The 21,069-nt window shown below is 36.3% G+C and overlaps 1 protein-coding gene across 3 annotated transcripts in view; it reads right to left on the reverse strand.

Annotated features, from left to right (window-relative positions):
• The window catches only part of ANKH (ANKH inorganic pyrophosphate transport regulator), a 160,089-nt gene that overhangs the window by 44,804 nt on the left and 94,216 nt on the right, over window positions 1-21,069 (reverse strand). For 2 of the 3 annotated variants that reach the window (XM_072605451.1, XM_072605450.1), the window contains 4 exons: window positions 17,315-17,433; window positions 14,138-14,221; window positions 3,877-4,047; window positions 1,368-1,502 (listed from right to left, as the gene is read on the reverse strand). In XM_072605451.1, coding sequence (XP_072461552.1) covers window positions 1,368-1,502; window positions 3,877-4,047; window positions 14,138-14,221; window positions 17,315-17,433 — 509 coding nt within the window. The remainder of the gene's footprint in view (window positions 1-1,367; window positions 1,503-3,876; window positions 4,048-14,137; window positions 14,222-17,314; window positions 17,434-21,069) is intronic. The other variant, XM_072605448.1, reaches the window with a different exon arrangement.

Raw genomic sequence — 21,069 nt, forward strand, 5'->3', positions numbered from 1 at the left:
CTCGGATACTGAAATATTATTGTATCTTAATTAAATTATGGAAAATTATTCCATGACTTTTTGCTGTAGGACATAATTTTTTGCCTAATTATAGGGTCCTTTTAAGTTGATAACTGATTAGATAGCTTTGGTATGAGTGTACAAAATACTGCAGACTCTATGACCTTTGAAAATAACAAGCCCTCTAAACAGCTCCCTTGCTATGGTTAAAAACAAAACAAAAAAATAAAAAACCAAAACTTTCTTTTGTATATTACATTCTTTCTCATCTCATTATGTGGCCTGAATTCCCTGTGGGCTAACTTAGAAAATGCTTTAATATTTAATTATGCTCCAGATTTTCTTTTCAAGAGATGATGGAATTCCAATTCATGGGCAAAGGCTGGCTGTCACATTTTCTTTATGGGCAACTTGAAATGTGCTTTTGGAAAAGCTGCTGTTACAGAAACCACCCAAGATGAGAACCATAGTTTTAAAAATAAAATCCAGGAACCAACTGGGGCATAAAGGCTAATATGCTCTTGATTTGGGAGGTTGTTTTCCTCCCATGCCAATAGTGAGATGCCTCCTAGTTCATGGAAACTGGCAGGACACATGGGACAGGATACATGCTGACAAGGCGTTTCAGTGTTCAGCCCTGCCCCTTCCTTTTCAAAAGCAACATGTCCAGAAATAGTAGTTTCTAAAACATTCAGGGAGCCAACTTCTTTCCTTAAAGAACCGTAGTTATGGAGGACAGAATTAATTCCTCAGAACTTAGTGCTGGAGAAGGAATGAAGTAATGCTGTTTAATCAAATCATACTTGGGAGAAAATGGTTCTGTTTTCTCTCTTTTGAATTATATATTTTTTCTAGTGTAAGGGTTAGATGCATCAATAAGGTAAATAAACAGGTATAGGTGAAACTCAATATTGCTAAAAAGGTCCATGAGGAACAGGGTGATGTTTAAAAGGATGGTACAATGTGGTGAAATGGGAGGGAGCAGCTTTCCTCCAAGCCTTTCTTGATATGATAACTTTATGTGCAATTATATGGCAAATGTTATTAAATTTAGCAGCCACAGTAAACAAAAGTACACTCTGTGGTGCAGAGGAAGAAAAATCATTGGATTAATTCTCCAAACTAGCTGAGAGAACTTGGAAAAACCACCATCTTTTTGGATTTCAGTTTCCTTATCTTTAAAACAAAGGGAAGGGTGGTACTAGATTATTCCTGAAGTCCCTCCTACCTCTGAAAAGTCTTAAGTGATACCCCAATGTTTCCCAGAAGAAAGATTCCATACTAATTTCTAATTACAGAATGGGTTAACTACCATACTTACCTTTGTAAATCCTTAACTACTGTTAAGAGGGAAATGACAAGCATACCTCAGTGGCTGCAGAACTGCCGCCAAGGTCACGTGAGACAAAAAGGTTGACAATGGGCCTGCTGATTCTCTGAGTTGCCAGAATTAAAGCCAAAGGCCACCAGAAGCTCAACATCTTCCTTACTGTAGCATCTCCCTATATCAAGAAGTTAAAACAGAACCTTATTCAACTCCACCTGTAGAAAAGGACGAATGTTCCAACTAAAAGCCTTTTTTCCCTATGATTCTAAGTATCAATCAATTCATAAGTAACCCTTAAAATTTATGGAGGGAACAAAGGTCTCCTTAGGTGAGCCAAGAAACATAGAACATTATGGGAAATTAACTCATACAGTTGGCAAGACACAAACATTAGGCTAAGTGGATCCAAAATCTTGTTTTCCATGCAGGAAACATGTTTCTTTACCAAGGCCAGGATCTCATTTCCAGCTTGTAATGAGTAAGTTTGAAATCGGTCTCTGTTTAAAGATGGGACTATCTGGCCAGCCACTGTGTCATAGGAGGGGGGGGGGACATAAAAATAAAGGGTGTTTGGGGTTTATTTTATAGTTAGTGTGTACCTGTTAGGGAACCTCAACCTTAATCTGATTAAGGAAACTACAGGGAAAATAAGAGGCAGATTCCCAATCTCAGATACCTAATAGAAGTAACAGGTATTATTCAGAACCAAATGGAAGGCAGTTTGAAGGCAAAATAATTTAGTAAAATGTTATTAAGTATGAAATAGCTAAAGAGTTTCAAAATAAGGAGTTCCCCCACTGTTCTATGCTGCCCATTTTTACGTAGTTTCTTGCTTGCTGCCCCCCAGAGAATAAATGACATAATGAATATCTAGGGGTGGGGAACATGCAGCCTTGAGGCCACATGTGGCCCTCTAGGTCCTCAAGGGAAACCTTTTGACTGAACCCAAATTTCACAGAATAGTGAAGTTTGGATTCAAAGGGCCACACTTGAGGACTTAGAGGGCCCCATGTAGCCTAGAGGTCACAGATTCCCCATCCTTGTCAGACCCTGCCCTACATCAAACATTTTTAGAATGAATACTTTTTCTGTTTTTAGGTGAGTGACAGTAATGAATCGATTACTGGAAAGTCATTTTAATTTGGCTATCCTGATCATAGTAACTGATGTCATGTTATCAATAGCTGCTTTATGGATGTCCAAGTAGGTGACATCATTAATTATATAGCTACGACCTTCCATGCTTTGTGGTATGGTATAGCACAGACGTAGTAGATATAATATTTTATAAAGTATTACATAAGTTCTTTCGCAATATTAAAATTACACTATGAGTCCAGTATGCTTAATCCAAACTGTGAATTATTAAACTCAGAAACTGGCATTCTATCTATGTTCCAATTGAGAAGATCCATTATTTGTTGGCACACTCATTAGACTCTACAATTTGGTTATGTTCTACCCAACCTTCAAAGGTCAATTCCTTGACAACTCACCTTGATATCTCCTTAGTAGGGTATATGATTTAAAACTTCATCAAATATTACTTAGACTTGTCTTTTAATTGTTTTATACACATTAATCTTGAACTACTAATCTAGGAATTTTAAATTTGAGGGAAGGGACCATAATTCCCTCTTCTGTAACTGCTACAGTACTTGGTGTAGTCCTTGGCACATAGTAGGTACTAAACAAATTACAAAACTGACCTAATATGTGCTTCTGCTGAGAGATGCAAGATTCATTTCAATCAACTTATGAATACAAAACACCGCTTACATGTAGGCACTAACAACTTAAGTGATGGCATATTTTACTTCTTGAACTACAAAATTAATCTTTAAAACAGACACATAACCAGGATACCAACTGATAATGTTACCAATTAATCTTCCATATGAATATCACTCAACATTTGGCTTTAGGCTGTGACTACCTGGGTCATAGAACTAAGAGCAGTAGGAATTTATTAAATGCTTCTTGACTAAGTAACTGAAGACTAAGTAACTAAGGTATTTACCACCCTTAAATATTCCAATATTTGAAGGGGCTGGCTCTGCCTGTGAGGTCATCCAGATGGGTATTTGCTTCGATGCTGTAGATCATAACCTATCCATGACTGCGCAACTTGTGTGTCCTTCCTTAAGTTTGCCATGGGGAGTGCAAGTGGTCAGTCAACAAACATTTTTAATCACTATATTCTTGGCATTATGCTCAATCTATGGAGCTATCCCTGCTTTTCTTGAAGATGCTAATGGAACCTTCTATCGGTTTTTTCTCAGTCTCACATTTTCATAGTGCTTTGCTATTTATTCCTCATTTATCACTGGTAGAAAGCAAAGAACAAACCACAAAGCACTAGGTAAACATGAGCCATAATAATAACAACACTAAATGTTCTTTTTATAGCGATCAAGGCATAAGTTTGCTATTTGGAGTCTTCATTTCTACAGGGGTAGAATTAAAACAACTATCATTTTGTTACAACATGAGTACAGAGATATTGGTGAAACTGTGGGTAATCCCAGCGCATGCTCATCAAAACGTACCCCTACTTCAGGTCCGCTGCTATCTGGGATGATGTCATGAATGTTCTTGTAGTAACCCAGGCAGAGGGTGGTACAGCGGACAAGTGCTCCCATGTACAAAGAAAGGATTGGAATAAGAAGTGGTTCTCTGCATTCCAGGTGACTATGAAGCAAAATGGCTACAAAAACAACCTGAAAAATTAGGAAAAAGCAATCAGTCAAAGAAAAAAACTAAACAGTTTCTACTTGATCTCAAAATAGATATTCCACTGATACAAACAGTACTGAAACTAGGGAGACTTGTTTTAGAATGTTTTCCAAGACAAGAACCCTCTGTAATTTAGGGGTAGACAAGTAGGGTATAAAGCAAGAGTCTTGTGTTGGATACAGTGCTGAAATCATCTCAAGATACGTCTCTGAAATGAGAGTTAAAATTCTAGGTATATATCAAAGGATCACTTTTCTGTCTACACATAGCATGAATAATCTTTCTCATTAATGTCAATCTGGACAGAATTATGATTTGTCAACATGATAAATGCTATAAATTGCCTCTGCTTAAGGCTGTACCAGAAGCTTTAGCTGATCAAAAATACAGTGTCCTCTCCCCACCCCCAAATCCTCACTCCCCCCAAGACTAGTGACCATTTGGAACAAATACATAATATTAGGGGAAGGCTAAATCTGGGAAACTTTCCAGAAAGAAAGTTAAATAATTCCCATTAATGAGGTTATAGGCATAATAATATTAATTAATAATAGCAATAATAAGACATCATCATTCACACAAAAGAGCCAAACAGATGGAGCTTACTAAAAATATCACATGAAAATAAAGCCAAGATTAGTAATTAGATCTGCTACGTTACAAAGGTGAAGTACTGGGCAAGGTAACCAGAAAACCAGTAGAATTTGAACTATTTTTTTAGTTCATAAATGATCATAATCACAGATAATAACAGCTAACATTTAAATATATTTTAGGGTTTATAAAGCTCTTTGCAATGCCATGGACATAATTAGCACTCAATAAATGTACTGAATGAATGCCACCAGCCCATGGGATTCCAGCAGTGTGACAATAGCAGGTGTAACCAAGAAGGGGCAGCTTCAACTTGATTTTTAGTCTAATTTTTAATAAGGGTCCATAAAAATAGAGATACCAGACAACTTGGTGATACTGACCAAAAAGAAGAAATATACATTAATCCCAGATACCATAAACATATTGCAACTAAAAGATAAAAAAGAAACTTTTGAGAAAGGGTATGGTTTGTGATGTCAGGACATTTGTAGACATGAAGAAACAGTGGAGAAAAATCAAGAAATCAAATGGAGACATAGAAAATGCATTCGAACTAAGTGCTTCTCAAAGAAACAAAGGTAATGAATGCTACTGTTTAAAAAATGATTTATTTGTAGTCTAGACAGACTTTGGCACCGGGATTGCCTTTCTGAGACTCCATGAATGGGATCAAACTTGCCACAGATGCCCCAGAGGAATAAGGGACAAAGGCACTGCTACAGCATAGTGGTGATAGAAAAAGGCTCCCTGGAGGATAGACACTGTGTACAATGGCAGAGAAGAACTCTATTATGCACACTGAGCAATGCTCCGTTTTGCCATTGGACAAGATAAAACCTACCACTTCCCCCAAGTTTGTGGCACTCAAGAGGAAACTAATCGTAAGACATGAATTGCAAACCACAAAGTACTTAAAGCCTTTCTGAAGGACTTCCACTGGACATACAAAATGTATTATTTGTCTTTTGACTCTAATATCATTTCTCTGATGAAATCTGTTCATTTGGTCATTTACGGGGTCACTCACAAAAGACCTGACACTGTGTTAAGTTCCATGAGTTGAAAGTACTTGGTTCATATTATTAAATTCCTGGGCTACTTATAATGTTTTATATGCACACATATGTATAATATGTAATAGTATATTATATGGAATACAGAAAAGGAAAAGCCGAGACAATTTAAAAAATGCATGACGAATGAGCTCTGAAGTCCAATGCTGTTTTTGCCCAGTCACTGGCTTCCATGACATTGGCTTCTGCTGTCTTCTGGTTCTCCTTCCACTTCTCTGGTTGCTGCTTCTTGGTGTCCTTTGCTGACTCTTAATCCTTCTTTCTTACCCTAAGCATGGATGTTGCTTAAAGTTCTGCCCTGGACCTTCTTCTCTTCTCTTTTTAGGTGATCTCATCAGGTCCCAAAGATTCAGTTATTTCTAGACAGACTGATCTCATTTTAACTGGAATTTCCACCTCGATTTCCTACTGAAACCTTGAACTCATTATGTCACACCTGCCACCTCCACAAAGTCAATCTCATCTCAAAACTTCCAAATTTTCTCTTGAAGGCACCACCACCCTTCCAGTGACCCATGCTGTAACCTCAGACTGACTCTTTGACTCTTCTATCTCTTACCCTCATATCTAATCAGTTATCCAAAACTGAGTCTATATATACACCTTTTTCTTCCCTCACACAATTAACACCTTCATTCAAGCTGTTATCACTTGTCATCTAGACTACTGTAATAACCTCTTAATTGTTGAATCTCCTTTCAGCCATTCTTTCCCCTGTCCAATATACATGGCTGCCAAAATAATTTTCCTTAGGTAGAGGTCTGGTCACGTTATTTTCTGTTCAAAAATCTCTGGTGGCTATCTAGTGCCTCCAAGATAAAACATTAAATAAATATAAACCACTCAGGCTGTAATTTTAGGACATCTACAATTTCTCTTCAACTTACCTTTCTAACCATATTTCACATAACTCCCTTTTCACATGCTATTATCCAGCATTATTAAACTTCATATTTTATCTCTTCCTTTCATATATATTCTCATAAACTGTCCTCTATGCCTTTTCTCCTTTTCCTTTCAGAATCTTTAGCATCTTATTGTAATAGGAATTTGAAAACTGACTAGCACAATGGGATTTGTAGTTCAGAGGAATAAGCATTCCCTCTTGGACCACAGAACAATGAGACTATCAAGATGTTGGGACTGGAAGACAAACTTGAGTCATATCCAGCCATCTTAAAAGGACACACACAGTCTGTAAGAAATAGGCAAGGGAAAGAGAGAGGATTTCAAGAGCCAGGTAACAGCAGTGAGGAGACAGCATCCTCAGCCTCACATAAGACCTAATGAGAAGGAATCAGAGGCTTAGAGTTGAAAAGGAGAGTCTGAAAGGAGGCAGGCTCAGCTATGACAGAGAAGGGAGAGATAGAGCATGAGAAGGGGCATGGGCAGCTACAGGAATCTTAGAGCAGAAGACTTAAGATGAAGCTATACTGGTTGTACTTATATCTTCAGGAACTGAGGGAAAGTTTAAAAAAAGTATGCTCTTATCCCAATTTTCTCTCCCCATGCATGTTCAATAAATGATATGGGTCACAATTAGTGTGAATAATGAACCCTTGAAGACCTTGTATGCATTTGAACTCACACTATTTGAAGTTGCAATTATGTACAAGATGGTTACTGGTTCCAGCCCAATGGAAATATTCAGTGAGAATACAAATAAGGTGGCCACACAAGGAAGATTCAATAGTAGCACTAATCGAGACCAAGCTTGTATCTTTTACCTAAACATTTCTTGTATCCGAATTTTCATCTCAAAAAAGTGAAGTATCAGCTAAAGCCTTTGCAAAGCATCATTCTAGCCACTGGGGTTACAAAGACCAAAAAACCAACACAGTCCCTGTTTCAGGGGCAGGGATATGATGCAAAGAAATAAATATGATGCAATGTGAAAAGTTTATGGGAATGATCTGGAAAAAAATTCTTTAAAGAAATTAGAAAAGGATTAGGATAGTTCTTTACTAACCAAAGACAGAAAGCATGAAATTTTAAAGATTTATTGTGTTGGAAAGATGACCTCTTACTGAACTGACCATTTTTGAAGAGTAGGTTATTGTCAATGAATCCAGCAGAGAATCCTAGTTCTTATAACATTAATGTGCTCACAATCACTTCTACATGACCTTTGCCAAAGACTACAATAAGAAAACCGCCTTTTACATTTGTTTTATGGTGCAGGAAAGATTAGAACATGGAGGAGAGCCCTAGCTCTAGCTACTGTAAAGTTGTTCAAAAATATTATAAGGCATTACAGAGGGTTATACACTCTATTTTTCCCAAAGAAAGTAATCTGCTATAAATAATGTGATCATTTGTTGAAACTAAATGAGTCTGATATGAACCTCGTGAAAATAGATCATATCTGAATTATCTATAGTAGGGCAACAATAGCAAATCAATAAATCAAAATTCTGTTTACTTTTCTATTTTTAAAAATAATAATGTGACAGATGATAGACAATATTATTCCTTGATTTTAGGTATAGGAAAATATTAACATTTGTAGAAATTGAAATGCATTATTAATTTATGGATACTAAAAACTGTAATGAAGGCAACAGAATTTTTCCTGAAAGATTAGATTGTTCAAAGGATGGTAAGTAGGACCCTAATGAATGAATTTGCTAATTGGTCTATTCTGGTTCCCATACATGAACCTAGACATAGCATAATTTTGAGACAGTGAGAATGAGTAGAGAAACATAAAAAAGTAATACTGAGAGAGAAAAAAGGAGGCAGTTATATATTCTTCAAAGTGCTAGTTGAATTAGGAATAAAGAAGATGAGGGAGGTCAACGAACAAAGCAAACCGCAATATGATTGTTCTACAGTAATACAACTCATCCTACCATTATTTCCCAAACTAGCTTCAATGACCTGTTATTAGATATAATTTATATTCTTTGTGAAAGCCAATCTTTAAGCCGGCTCAGTGGTTTCACTGAAGCCATTACTAAAGCTTAACAACAAAACCCCAGTTACAACACAGCTTCTCACCTCTTGTTTAATGTTCAAAGTCTTGCCTGTGTGTGTGTGTGTGTGTGTGTGTGTGTGTGTGTGTGTTTAGAAGACCTAAAAACTCTCTCAGACTACTGGGAAATAAGAAAAGAGTATTTTCTGCAATTTTCTGGCAAACTCCATGTATAACCAACTGAGGACATATAAATGTTATAATAATAACAGCAGCACAACTTTGTAAAGTATTGTCTGACTGAGATATTTCATTTCTTATGCTGACTCAGGAGAGAACTTGATTGAGAAGAAAAGTGGGAACCAAAGCCTTTTTTAAAGTTCTGCAAAAAGTTAAAAGATGTTGAAACATCTGTTTAGAGGTTACACCATGTTTACATTTGACTGCCAGCTAGTCTTACATCAATGGGAACTTCCTAAATAGCTTTGAACACTGAATAGGACATATGACAGACATAGTACTGACCCAACCAGTTAAAAATCAGACACATCACAAAAGCATAACATAGTATAATAGAATAATATAATGCATAATGTGTAATATAATGTATAATAAAAGAGAAGAGGGGTAGGGGTGTTTATGTGTGTGTGTGTGTGTGTGTGTGCGTGTGTGTGCGCGCGTGTGATGCACAGGCACTGGACAGTGGTGGTGGAGTGTTAATGGTCAATAAAGTATGTATTCCACCAAGTTGTATGAACACAAAGGACAATGTTAAAAATAATCTAACCCAATAGATGGAAATGCTACGTTAAAATTAATTTTTAAGAAGAATCTTATTGTCAAAACATATATCTGTCTTTTTCAAATCTTTAGCAATAACAAAATTAAATTCACAAAGGCAGATGGCATCTGAATTCAACTTGAACCATACCCAGCAAATTTATTTGTAATGGATCTGTGAGCCTTGCCACAATGGGCTGGCCCTTAAGTTTAAGGAGGAAAATATTGGCATTTTTAATAGTATAAGTTTTCTTTTTCTTTAGAATGTGAACTATATTTAACATATAGATTTTTTTCCTTTTTTTCCTTTCAAAATAAATCTCTAAATACACACTGAGTTTTAATGCCAGTTTATGAAGAATGTGAAATATTTATTTCAAATAAAACTGTCATAAGATTAATCAAGACAGTTTATAAAAGGCTCATAATGCAAGATTTAAAAAACAAAAAAGTCTAGGAGGAAAAAAAATTCTGAGCCAATAAATGAGAATAAAAAAAACCACATCATCCATTATTCAGGCACATGGAAAAAGGTGCCAGGATCAGTAACTTGAACCTAGAGTCTTACAGGGCTCACACAGTTCATTTGGAATGCTAATTCTGGACTTTTAAGGAAGCAGTAAGTATTCAACAATAGATAATTTTGCTGAAGGAATGAAACAGTAGGGCATATATTGAGGAAAGTTAGAAGAGTCAAAAATTCATTGAGTCTTTCAATGAATATCACTGACAGTCAACTCACTTTATCTTTTGGGAGGAAAATGGCTCAAGCAGTTAATAATCTCTTTGATTTTCGGTCATGCATTTATCTGCTATGATGCTATACTGAGAACCCGGGATGTGAAGATTGTACGATTATGGGAGGGAAAATGGAACCTGAGAGGGTCATATTTGTGTGGCAGACCATGGGGGAGGACAAGCAGAGAAGAAGTACTTAAAAAACTGAACTATCCTAAAATGTAGTGATTTAAGATATGTATGTATATATGTACACACACACATATATATCGAATATTTTATTTTTCCCCAATTACATATAAAAAAACTTATAACATTTATTTTTAAAAATTTTGAGTTCCAAATTCTCTCTCTCTTCTCCATAGAGAAGGCAAGTAATTTTTACAGATTATACATGTGCAATCATGCAAAACTTATTTGCATATTAGTCATATGAGAAAAAAGAAAACAAAGACAAAAAAAGAGAAAACCTCAAGAAAAATAAAATTAAAAAAGTACATTTTGATCTGCATTCAAATTCCATCAGTTCTTTCTCTCAAGATGGATAGAATTTTTCATCATAAGTCCTTTGGAACTGTCTTGGCTCTCTTGAGAATAGGTAAGTCATCATTGTACAATATTGCTGTTACAGTGTTCTCCTGATTCTGTTCATTTCACTTTGAATCAATTCATCTAAGTCTTTAGAGGTTTTTATGAAAGCATCCTGCTCATCATTTCTTATAGCACAATAGCATTCCATCACAATCATATACCACAAGTTACAAGTATATCTCCCCATGTAGGAATGTAACCTTAGTTAATCCTAATTTAATATTATTGAATCACTTATGATTTCTCTTTCCTATTTACCTTTTTATGCTTCTCTTGAGTCCTGTATCTCAAAATAAAATTTTCTATTTAGCTCTGGTCTTTTCATCAGGAATGCTTAAAGTCTTTTATTTCACTGAATATCCATTATTATAAGGATTATAATCAGTTTGCTGGTTAGGTGACTCTTGATTGTAACCTACCTCTTTTGCCTACCAGAATAATATATTTAAAGCCCTCTGAGCCTTTAAGGAAAAAGCTGCTAAATCTTGTGTTATTCTGAGTGCAGTGGCATGATATTTGAAAGGTTTCTTTCTGGCTGCTTGCAAGATTTTCTCCCTGACTTTGACCTGGAATTTGGCTATAATATTCCTAGGAGTTTTCATTTTGGGATTTCTTTTGGGAGGTGATTAGTAGATTCTTTTAATTCCCATTTTACCCTTTGGTTCTAGACTTTCAGGGTGGTTTTCCTTGATGATTTCTTGAAATATAATGTCCGGACTATTTTTTTTATCATGGCTTTCAGGTACCCCAATAATTCTTAAATTATCTATTCTTAATCTATTTTCCAGGTTAGTTTTTTTCCAATGAGATATTTCATAGTCTTCTATTTTTTCATTCTTTTGGCTTTGTTTGATTGTCTTGATTTCTCATAGCCATCCTCTTCCATTTGCTCAATTCTAATTTTTAAGGAATTATTTTCTTCAGTGAACTTTTGTATCTCTTTTTCCATTTGGCCAATTCTACTTTTAAAGGAGTTCTCTTCAGTGGATTTTTGTATCTCTTTTACCATTTGATGTATTCTTTTATTTTCTTTAAAAATTTTTGGGTGTCCTTTACCAAGCTATTGATTTTTTTTCCACAATTTTCTGGCATTGCTCTCATTTCTTTTCCCAATTTTTCCTTGACCTCTCTTATTTGATTTTTAAAATCCTTTTTGAGATTTTTCAAGGAATTCTTTTGGCCCTGAGACCAATTCACATTTTTCTTTAAGGGTATGGATGTAGCAGTTTTGACTTTGTGTCATCTGGATTTTGTTTTGAGCTTCCCTGTCACTACAGTAATTTTTTATGGTCAGGTTATTTTTTTTTTGCTATTTACTCATTTTTGAGCTCATTTCTTGACTTTTAGCTTGATGTCAGAGTTGGACTCTGCTCTTAGGGTGGAGGGGCACTGTTCCAAGCTTCAGGTCTATGGAGGTCTATATGTTTTGGAGGTCTATAAGTTTTCAGTTCTTCCAAGGTGGTATGATCTTATGAGATGTTTGTGTACTATTCTCCTGGCCTGTTCTTTGGTCTGTGAATGACCACAAGTACTCTTTTCCACTCTAGAACTACGACTAGGGTCTTGGGTCCCCACTCCCCCACTGCTACAAGCTCTGGTGTGCTAACGCTCCTCTCAACTCTGGGTCTGTGACCTAGGATGTCTATCTAGATGTGTATATAAGCAATGAATGGAACAAAGTCCTATATCTAGTGCCAGCAAAAGAACCCTTGTAATTTCCTTCTTATCAGTTGTCTGACTCCTGTATCATCTGTGGGCTGAGAGCTCTGGAAGCTGCACCTGCTGCTGCAGATTCAGTAACCCCCAAGGCCTGCTACTAGTTTGCTGATGTGGACTGTGCTGGACTGAGTTTTACTCTTATCCAGGTAGGACAGACCTTTCCTAATTGTTTCACCTCATCCTTTTGTGGGTTCTGATGCTCCTGAATTCATTTTGAGGCATTATATAAAATTATTTAGATGGGGCTTTGGGAGAGCTCAGGTGAATGCCTGCCTTTTCTCTACCTTCCTGACTCTACCTCCTGTCAAATGTAGGTGATCATTAATGAACCAACAACTACAAAAAAGTACACTTGGGTGGGAAAGAAGCAAAAGGGAACAGAGGCAGGCCTCATACAAATGGTGCATGGAATTATTTCCTGGTTCTTTCTAACTACTGAACTGTTGTATCTGGGAGTATGGTAATGCATTGTGGCAGTAAGACTAGAAATACTACTTTAAAATTAATTGTTAAGAAGAATATACTTGTCAAAATATTTTTCTTTTTCAAATCAGCTATAACAAAAATAAAATTTGCAAACTTTTAACTTGATTTAAACATTTTAAAATTTCAGATATAATAGAGAAATGTTCTTTGTGTTTAAACCAAACCAGTGAAAGGGTCACAAAACCAGCACAAAAAAAGAAGAAAAATCATGGTATTCAGTCTGATCTGTTTGAAGAAGCTCATCTGATTATACAGACCACTGTCTAAACACAACTTACTAGAAAATAGTTTTAACAGAAATTCATATTAGCATAGCATCATGTGAAAAGGCACTCAATGAGAATTGTGATTCTTATTTAAGTAAGGCAACTTATAGCTATGTAAGTATCAATTGTTCACTCTGCATATCATCTATGTTCATTCCTCCTCGCTGGTTTATCTGTTTTTGACTAACAGTGTATCAGGCTGGTATAGATCAAATGAGATAACATCTATAAAGGACTTGGCAAAGTGCTTGGCACATAGGAGGTGTTATATAAATGCTTATTCCTTTTCCCTTTCTCCTGCTGAAGTCACCCACAAGTACCTGCACCAAAAAACTATTAGCAAAAGTAGGCAATTTTCAAGATTAAATAAGACCTGAAATAAAATGCTATGCCTGTTTCCTAACTTCATTCATTGAAATTCTCACTTTCTTTCACAAACATGTATAATTAAGAGCTGGATAAATAGGTTTTTACTATTCTGTAACAAATCCATTCTTCTAGAAAATTAGGCCATTTTTCCTGCTGTGGAAGGCCTATAGTTAAGTTTTGGTAGCAATTAAAACCAAATACACAATTCTTAGCTTTTACCCATGGAAGATGCATGAAGTTGAAACTAGAAAAAAATGAAAACTGATGTGTGGGGTTTATGGGATCAATCACATTATTTTACAGTTATGTCATTTTACAGTCACACCTTTAAAAAATAAAGTTCTCAGTCTCAGCTCCTTCAAATCTCAGATGATTTAGCCCTTAATTAAGAATACTTTCATCGTAGACCTATACAAGAAAAGAATTCATTCAAGCCTGTGGCTATCATAGAACATCAGAAATGGCCTTCATTAGGAATGTCCCCTTAAACACACCAAATGAGATCAACATAAAGTTTGGAACAGACTGGTAACTTCATTACCTGAGCTATGACATCTGAAATTGAGGCACATCCCACCAGAAAACTGTATTTGTGTTTCAAGAGAATGCCTGCATGGGTCCATGCCTGCCACAAAAGAGAAGAAACAAATAAGAGCAGATCCACCTGGAAAGACATCTTCATGTTTATTTAATTATGGGCTTTCTTCTTTTAGCCACTTTCTCTTTCTCCCAAATTTGTGAGTACAAGAGGGATCTGTGATCTAATCAGGACAGTGTCCTCTGGTGTGGGAATTCTCTCTATTAGGGAAACTCATTTCTGGTTTGGTAGATGTATCCCAGGAAATTGCCTTAGGAACAGAGGGGTTAAGTCACATAGAGTCATATATTTAGTGTCAAAAGCAGGATTGGAACCCATGTCTTCCCAACGTGAAGTTTAGCACTCTACCCTCTTAGCCACACTGCTCCTACTTCCTGGAAACATGAGCCTAGTGTTAAGGTACTTTTAGATTTATGATTTACAAATACTCGTACTTATCAAATTAGCATTCTAATACAATGAGCAAACGTTAGGAAATTGTTTGGGTGTAAGTAGGCTAGAGAACTTACCAAGACTTATATAACGACCAGGTCTTCACCATTCAGAAGTAGAAACACTGAGACAGCTGCTGTCATTTGACCATGTCTTTCTGTCATTCTCTGATTACACACTATATATAGGAAACCAGTGGTTGTTCAAAATGTGCATGTATATAGGAAGGAAGGATTGGGGGGAATACAAAGGAAGTAGAAAAGATAGATTCTTCTTTCCTTGAAGAGTTTATAACCTTGATGATATTAATATCATATCTCTACCTCAATCATATATTCCAAGTGAAGGCATATTTTAGGAAGAATTAACTGGGTGACTGAAACCTTCAGTTTCTTAGTGGACAGATGGCCAATGAGTCAGCAGAAGAACTGCTAGGTCAATTCAGAATTTCTGGCTTTTTATGCTTTGGTTAGTATGCTAGGCTATGGTCTCTCCTGGCTAAATGATTCATAAGGACCCAGCAGACAAGGCCACTTAACTTCGTCCAATAATGCAACTGCATACTCTGAAACCTGAAGCAATTTTTATTGGAAAATGCTTACAAAAGTAACTAATAAGACCAGGAAGGAGTTATGACAGCTGTTCCTGGGCAAGGAGTGTGAATTATAACCAGACTGATTTTCTTAAATAAGAGAATAAATATAAAGAGAAGAATCTGAATTTTATATGAAGCTATGATATAATCAGGACTCTTTAATTTAGTTCATTATAATTACAATGCCTGTACATTCTTATTTACTGATTAGTAGAGAGTCTTCTAGTCTCTTAGGCTGCAAGTTTGGGCACAGCCTGACTCTGCATCTGAATGCCAGCATCTTCAAGGGAAGGTAGGACTGGGTACAAACCAAAACCTTATGTGTGAAAGTTGGTAAAGTGCCACAGTTCTCTGGAGGACTGGATTCTCTTTAGACTTAGTGGCTGGTAGGTTTGAACCTATACTTAAAGATGTAATATTTTTGTAGTGAGGCAAGGTAAAAGTTATTATTGACTTGACACCCAATTCCTGGGTTTGTGTATGCTTTCCTATTCTAGTCATTTTGTTCTTCTTTAGCCTAAATCCTCTCTTGGAACATACAGATTGTGGAGTTCCAAGTGTTAAAAGAAAAGCTCACAGTATTCACATCTATGATAGCATCTTGTGGCCTGTCTAGTAGCCTGAAAGCTATCAGTGTGATTAATAAGTTTTGTGGTTTTTCAAATATTATCTCTTCAACAAATATATCGGAATCATGGGGAAAAAATTCATTGCACTTTTTGTAGGTTTTTTTTTTAAAAGCTGCTATTAATAGCAGTTTTGCTCAGCTGTGTTGTATATAAAGATGGAAAAAATACCATACCACTACGGTTCTGTTGTTACACACTTTTTCTTCGAAACACTCTTATGGCTGAGAAAAACAGGCAGAGAGAATTGGAAAGTTCGATAATTAAGATCTTCAAAGGCACTTTTGCCAACAAATCATTCCAACAGACTTGAATTCATTGGATAGCTATACTGCATTTCATTTGTGGGTAAGAAGCCTTCATTTTAAATGTGGATTTGATGATATTCATTAGAATTTTATTAAAGGCACTCTTTTTCTCCAGTGACACCAACGTAAGGCTTTAATTCATTAAAGGCCACAAAAGGATACACTTAATGAATGGTAGTGGTAGTACTCCAGTGCTCTGAAGGCATTCTTGCACTAAATAAATTTAGATGCTATGGAGAACTCAGCACTATGAATTCAATCCAATTTTTGATGAAAAAACATGAACTATTGGAATGGATGCATCTGAAAATTCACATTAAAAACACACATCCAGATGCAGTAATTCTTACTGCAGAGGTTTTATTTCCCACTGAATAGCCTTGAGGGCTATACAGAGTTAGTTTACCACAACTGAAATAAATGTGCCCAAGAAGCAGAAATATTTAATATATGACAGCCATGTATATGAATGTAGAACCATGAGAGATTCTACTTGACCTTAAATTAAAGAATTTTCTGAAAGATAAAAAGGTCTCTAGCACTAGACCTTTACAAGTGATAGGCACTTATAACTGATTGAGAGTATCAAGAATTTTAAGATGACAGGGTGAGTATCATGGAGGTTAGCACAAATTTTAAAAATTATCTGTAAGGCTAATTTAAATTAAGCTCTAGCCTATAAGAAGGGTTTATTTTCTGGTATTAGAAGACATTTTCAGTGGCTTTTTCCTTTCGCATGGTTCTATGTTCTCTGTAATATTTTATGTCTATTGATATATAATATATAAATCTACATATAAAATTTCATGGGAAAACTTGCCAGTATGATGACATGGGAAGCTTGAGCTGTCAAGATGATGAGTACTGAACTAAATATAGTAAAGCTAATTACTGAAGCGATGGCATCTCCACCAGTTCACCTTAGCTGCCACTGATTTCCTGAGCTAAAAGAATGGTATATATGTTTAACCACATTAGAATATATCTCTGATCCTTTGAAGCTAAGACTATTTGAATAGCTCCTTCTGGCTGCTTGCACACACCCTCAGAAACAGAAAAAGAATCTTTTTTTTTATTCTTTTGCTAACATGTGAGACACAAAGCATAAAATGAAGGGATAGGAAAGCTTAGTTTAAAGTGAAATGTTTTCTTCACTCACCATGGCATCCATAAAAGGGAAGGCAGCAAGATAAAGGAAAGCTCTTCGAGTTTTATTTCCCACTGATTCATCCACATGGTGAAGTTTATTAATAATGTAGTAGCCCAAGTCACTGTAAGCTGCAAGAGTACAAGACAAAGTTATCATGAATGCCTGGAGCAGCTCACAATTCTGAAGCACTCTACGGTTGACAAAATGTTTCACGCATGCCACTTCCTTCCACTCTCACAGGCACTAATATTACAGAGAGGCCATGACTTGCCGATGGGCACACAGTTAGCAAGTTGAGGGGGTGGGACACAAACCCAAGTCTTCCTGACTCCAGTGGGAGGGCTTCGTCCACTACCCCTCACTGTCTTTCAACTCTCTAACCCGAGTAGATATAGCAGGCAGCATTTGGAAAAATTCTTTTGTTCTTTTCTACCACATCACAATTTCTTGTTCATGATGTAGGTCAGTTTGGTTTTGACCATTTTTTCTCTCTTTTATTTATATATCTCTTTTGGGGGGACAGGTTTAGGTAAGTTCTGCCCAAAAGGTAAAGGGACTCTTAGGATTCCTTTATTTCTAAGATGTGATAATTTCTAACAGGTCAGCATTTCCTAATATAACAACATGTGGGCATTCTAATAATATTACAGTAGGACAAATACAAAGGAGGCATCTTCATTAAACTTTCTGATTGATCCTCACACTGCTCCTGAAAACAGTCATCTTCACTGTTTAGTTGCATTCCGAGGTCACGAGGACCCTGCTGGAGTGGGTTTGTCATTTCCTTCTCTAGAGTATCCCCATTAATTAGGAACTGAGGAAAATAGAGGTTAAGTGACTTGCCCAGGGTCACACTGCTGGTAAGTATAGGAAGGCATATTTGAACTCAGGTCTTTATGACTCCAGGCCCAGCACTCTATCCACTGAGTCACTTAGGGGTCTTGTAGACAGTCATCTTAAGAGGAACCAAAATAGCTACAGCAGAGAAACATACGTAATGTTGCATAACACTTGTGATTTTTTTCCCTTCCTCTACTCCCACAGGCAGGCAAAAAGAAAAAAAATACTCAGGGATATGAATCTTGGCAAATGTTCTAGAGGTTACAAATGAAAGTGCCAAGGTTGGACTCATTTCTCCCTTCCTCTTGAAGCTGATACTCAAAATAACCACCTTTTTTTAATTCCTTAAGCAACGAGTTTTTCTAGAGACTATGTCTTAAGGTGTCTTCTCATAAGACAAAATCCTCCCTATAAATACCCTGCAGCCTCACTTCACATCTAGTGGAGCTGTTACGACTTTTGCGAAAACCATGGAAAGAGCCAATCATCCAGAGGTAACACCAATAGAGGACAGCAGCAAGTACAAAGAAGGCAGAAAGTAGGTACTAATCTATAGCTGGTACTCTGTTGCTGCCTCACTCCTCAGAAATTTAATCCTGCTCCCAAACAGTGCCTGTGCATTATAGTGGAGTAGATAACATGAAGAAATAGAATAGCTGGAGTAACTGAGAATAAGAGAAAACCGCTCTAAAAGAGGTTATGGGAATTCTTGTTTTATTCTATAAATTAAAAATAAAATGGGTAAAAAGAGGTAATATAGGATATTTGCATTGACAGAGGGTAGCAGAATGATAGAGACAGTATCCTAGTAGGAGAAGATTTGGCTAGCAGAAGATGAAAAAACCCCAGCACATATTGTACTCATTTTACCATAGCATGTTTGATGGAGAGACACATTTGATTTTCTTCCTTTCTAATAAAAGCTATAAAACAACTAAATGCAAAAAGAAAGAAAAAGCCATTATTTGAAAGATATGCTTTACAGCAATGGTTCTCAAACTTTTTGGATTTGGGACCCTTTTCCACTTCTAAAAATTGTTGAGGTCTCCAAAATCTTTCTTTTATGTGGGTGTATCTATTAATATTTACTATATTAACAATTAGGATAACATTTTAAAATATTTATTTATTAATCCATTAAGTAATAAATCCATTATATGTTAACATATATAACATACTTTAATGGAAAAAGCATTATTTTTTATTAATTAATAAATTAACTAATTTATTATTTAATTTAACAACAACCATTGTTATACATGTGTTTTACAAATCTCTTTAATCTCTGGCTTAATGGTAGATACCTGCATTCTCATATCTGCTTATTCATTTAGTCTGCTGTGTGTTGTTTTGGTTGAAGTATATGAAAAAAATCCAGCCTCACACAGATATGTAAGTTCAAAAGGGAGGAGTATTTTAATAGTCAAATAAAGTTTTAGGACCTACTGAAAGGGTGTCAGGGACCTCCATGTGTCTGTGAACTATACTTGGAGAATCACTGTCTTAAGGCAACTTTTAAGGTATGATAAATCAGATTAAGGTTAAAAGTTTAGTACCTTTTCCTCTAAACTATAACTCTTCTCTTTTCATTTCATGTTCTAGGTCTAATCTTATGCACAGATTGGTAGAATACTCCATTTTAATTCTCCCTATTCATCTAAGTATGAAAGCTAAATTTTCCTGGGTTTTGTACAGGCTTTCCGGAATTCGGGTTAAGTTGGCAGCCAAATCCCTGCAGATGGCTCCCCTCAGCTTCTATTTTCCCAGAATTAAACCCTTCCTTCCAGCTACCAAAGGGAGAGATTTGAATCACAGAAGCTTAAGGATTAAAGCCAATAGCATTCAAGTGTTCTTATGACAAATCTACGCTCTTTTGTTAATTGCCTCCTGTGTTCCTGGTACTGACACAATAGAAAAACAAAAAATGAACTACTCTCTGCCTTCTAGGAGTTTACCTTCTATGTGAGGGTCAGCATGTCCACTAATAAGTGCAATACCTAGAAAATAAATACATAATATGCACAAAATAAAAAAATAGAATGTAATTTGGTGGTGGTACAGGAGTCACAAAGAATCAGGAAAAGCTTCGAGGGAGAAATGGTACCTGAACCAAGATGGTGCACTTGATAGACAGCCAGGCCTGGACTCAGGAAGACTCCTTTTCCTGAGTTCAAATCTGGCCTCAGATACTTGGGAAAGTCACTTAAACCTATTTGCTTCAGTTTCCTTATCTGTAAAATGAGCTGAAGAAGGAAATGGCAATTCACTCCAGGATCTTTCCCAAGGAAACCTCAAATGGGGTCATGAAGAGTCAGACATAACTAAAAATGACTGCACAAGAGCACCACCAACAACAGAGATTCTAAGAAGTGGAGGGGAGAAGAAAGTGCATCCCAAACAGCCCTGGTAAAAGCACAGAGGTGGGAGAAGAACGTGATGAGCAGTAGCCAGAAGGCTGGTTTGGACAGATGGCAGACTACATGAAGGGGAAGAATATGTAATAGGACTGTTAAGGTAGGCTGGAGCCAGGTAGTGAAGGGTTTCTTGTTTCCAAGCATTCCTGTATTCTCTCCCCAAGACAGAGGAAGAGAAAGAATTAGATCAGTCATGTTTGGCTTCACAAAGTGTCTCTATCTTTAGCCTGACTTTGGGTTCTTGTCCTTGTCCTACCAGCTTCCCTCATGAAGAAAGACCTACTTTGTGATTTCTGGTTTCCCCCCACCCATTACTTATTTCTAGTGTGAGGGATGGAAGAGTTGTAAATTATTTAAATTAATCTATATACAGTTTATTTAACAGGTTCTCATCTAGGTTGCCCTAATGATAGCTTACAACCTTCAACTTTGAATAACCTGCCTCAGTAAGACAATTCTTCAGGTATTATTTTCTGAATCTGACTAAATCTGATTAAAAGATTTTGAATA

The sequence above is a fragment of the Notamacropus eugenii genome, chromosome 4, assembly GCF_028372415.1.
Source record: "Notamacropus eugenii isolate mMacEug1 chromosome 4, mMacEug1.pri_v2, whole genome shotgun sequence".
Lineage (NCBI taxonomy): Eukaryota > Metazoa > Chordata > Mammalia > Diprotodontia > Macropodidae > Notamacropus > Notamacropus eugenii.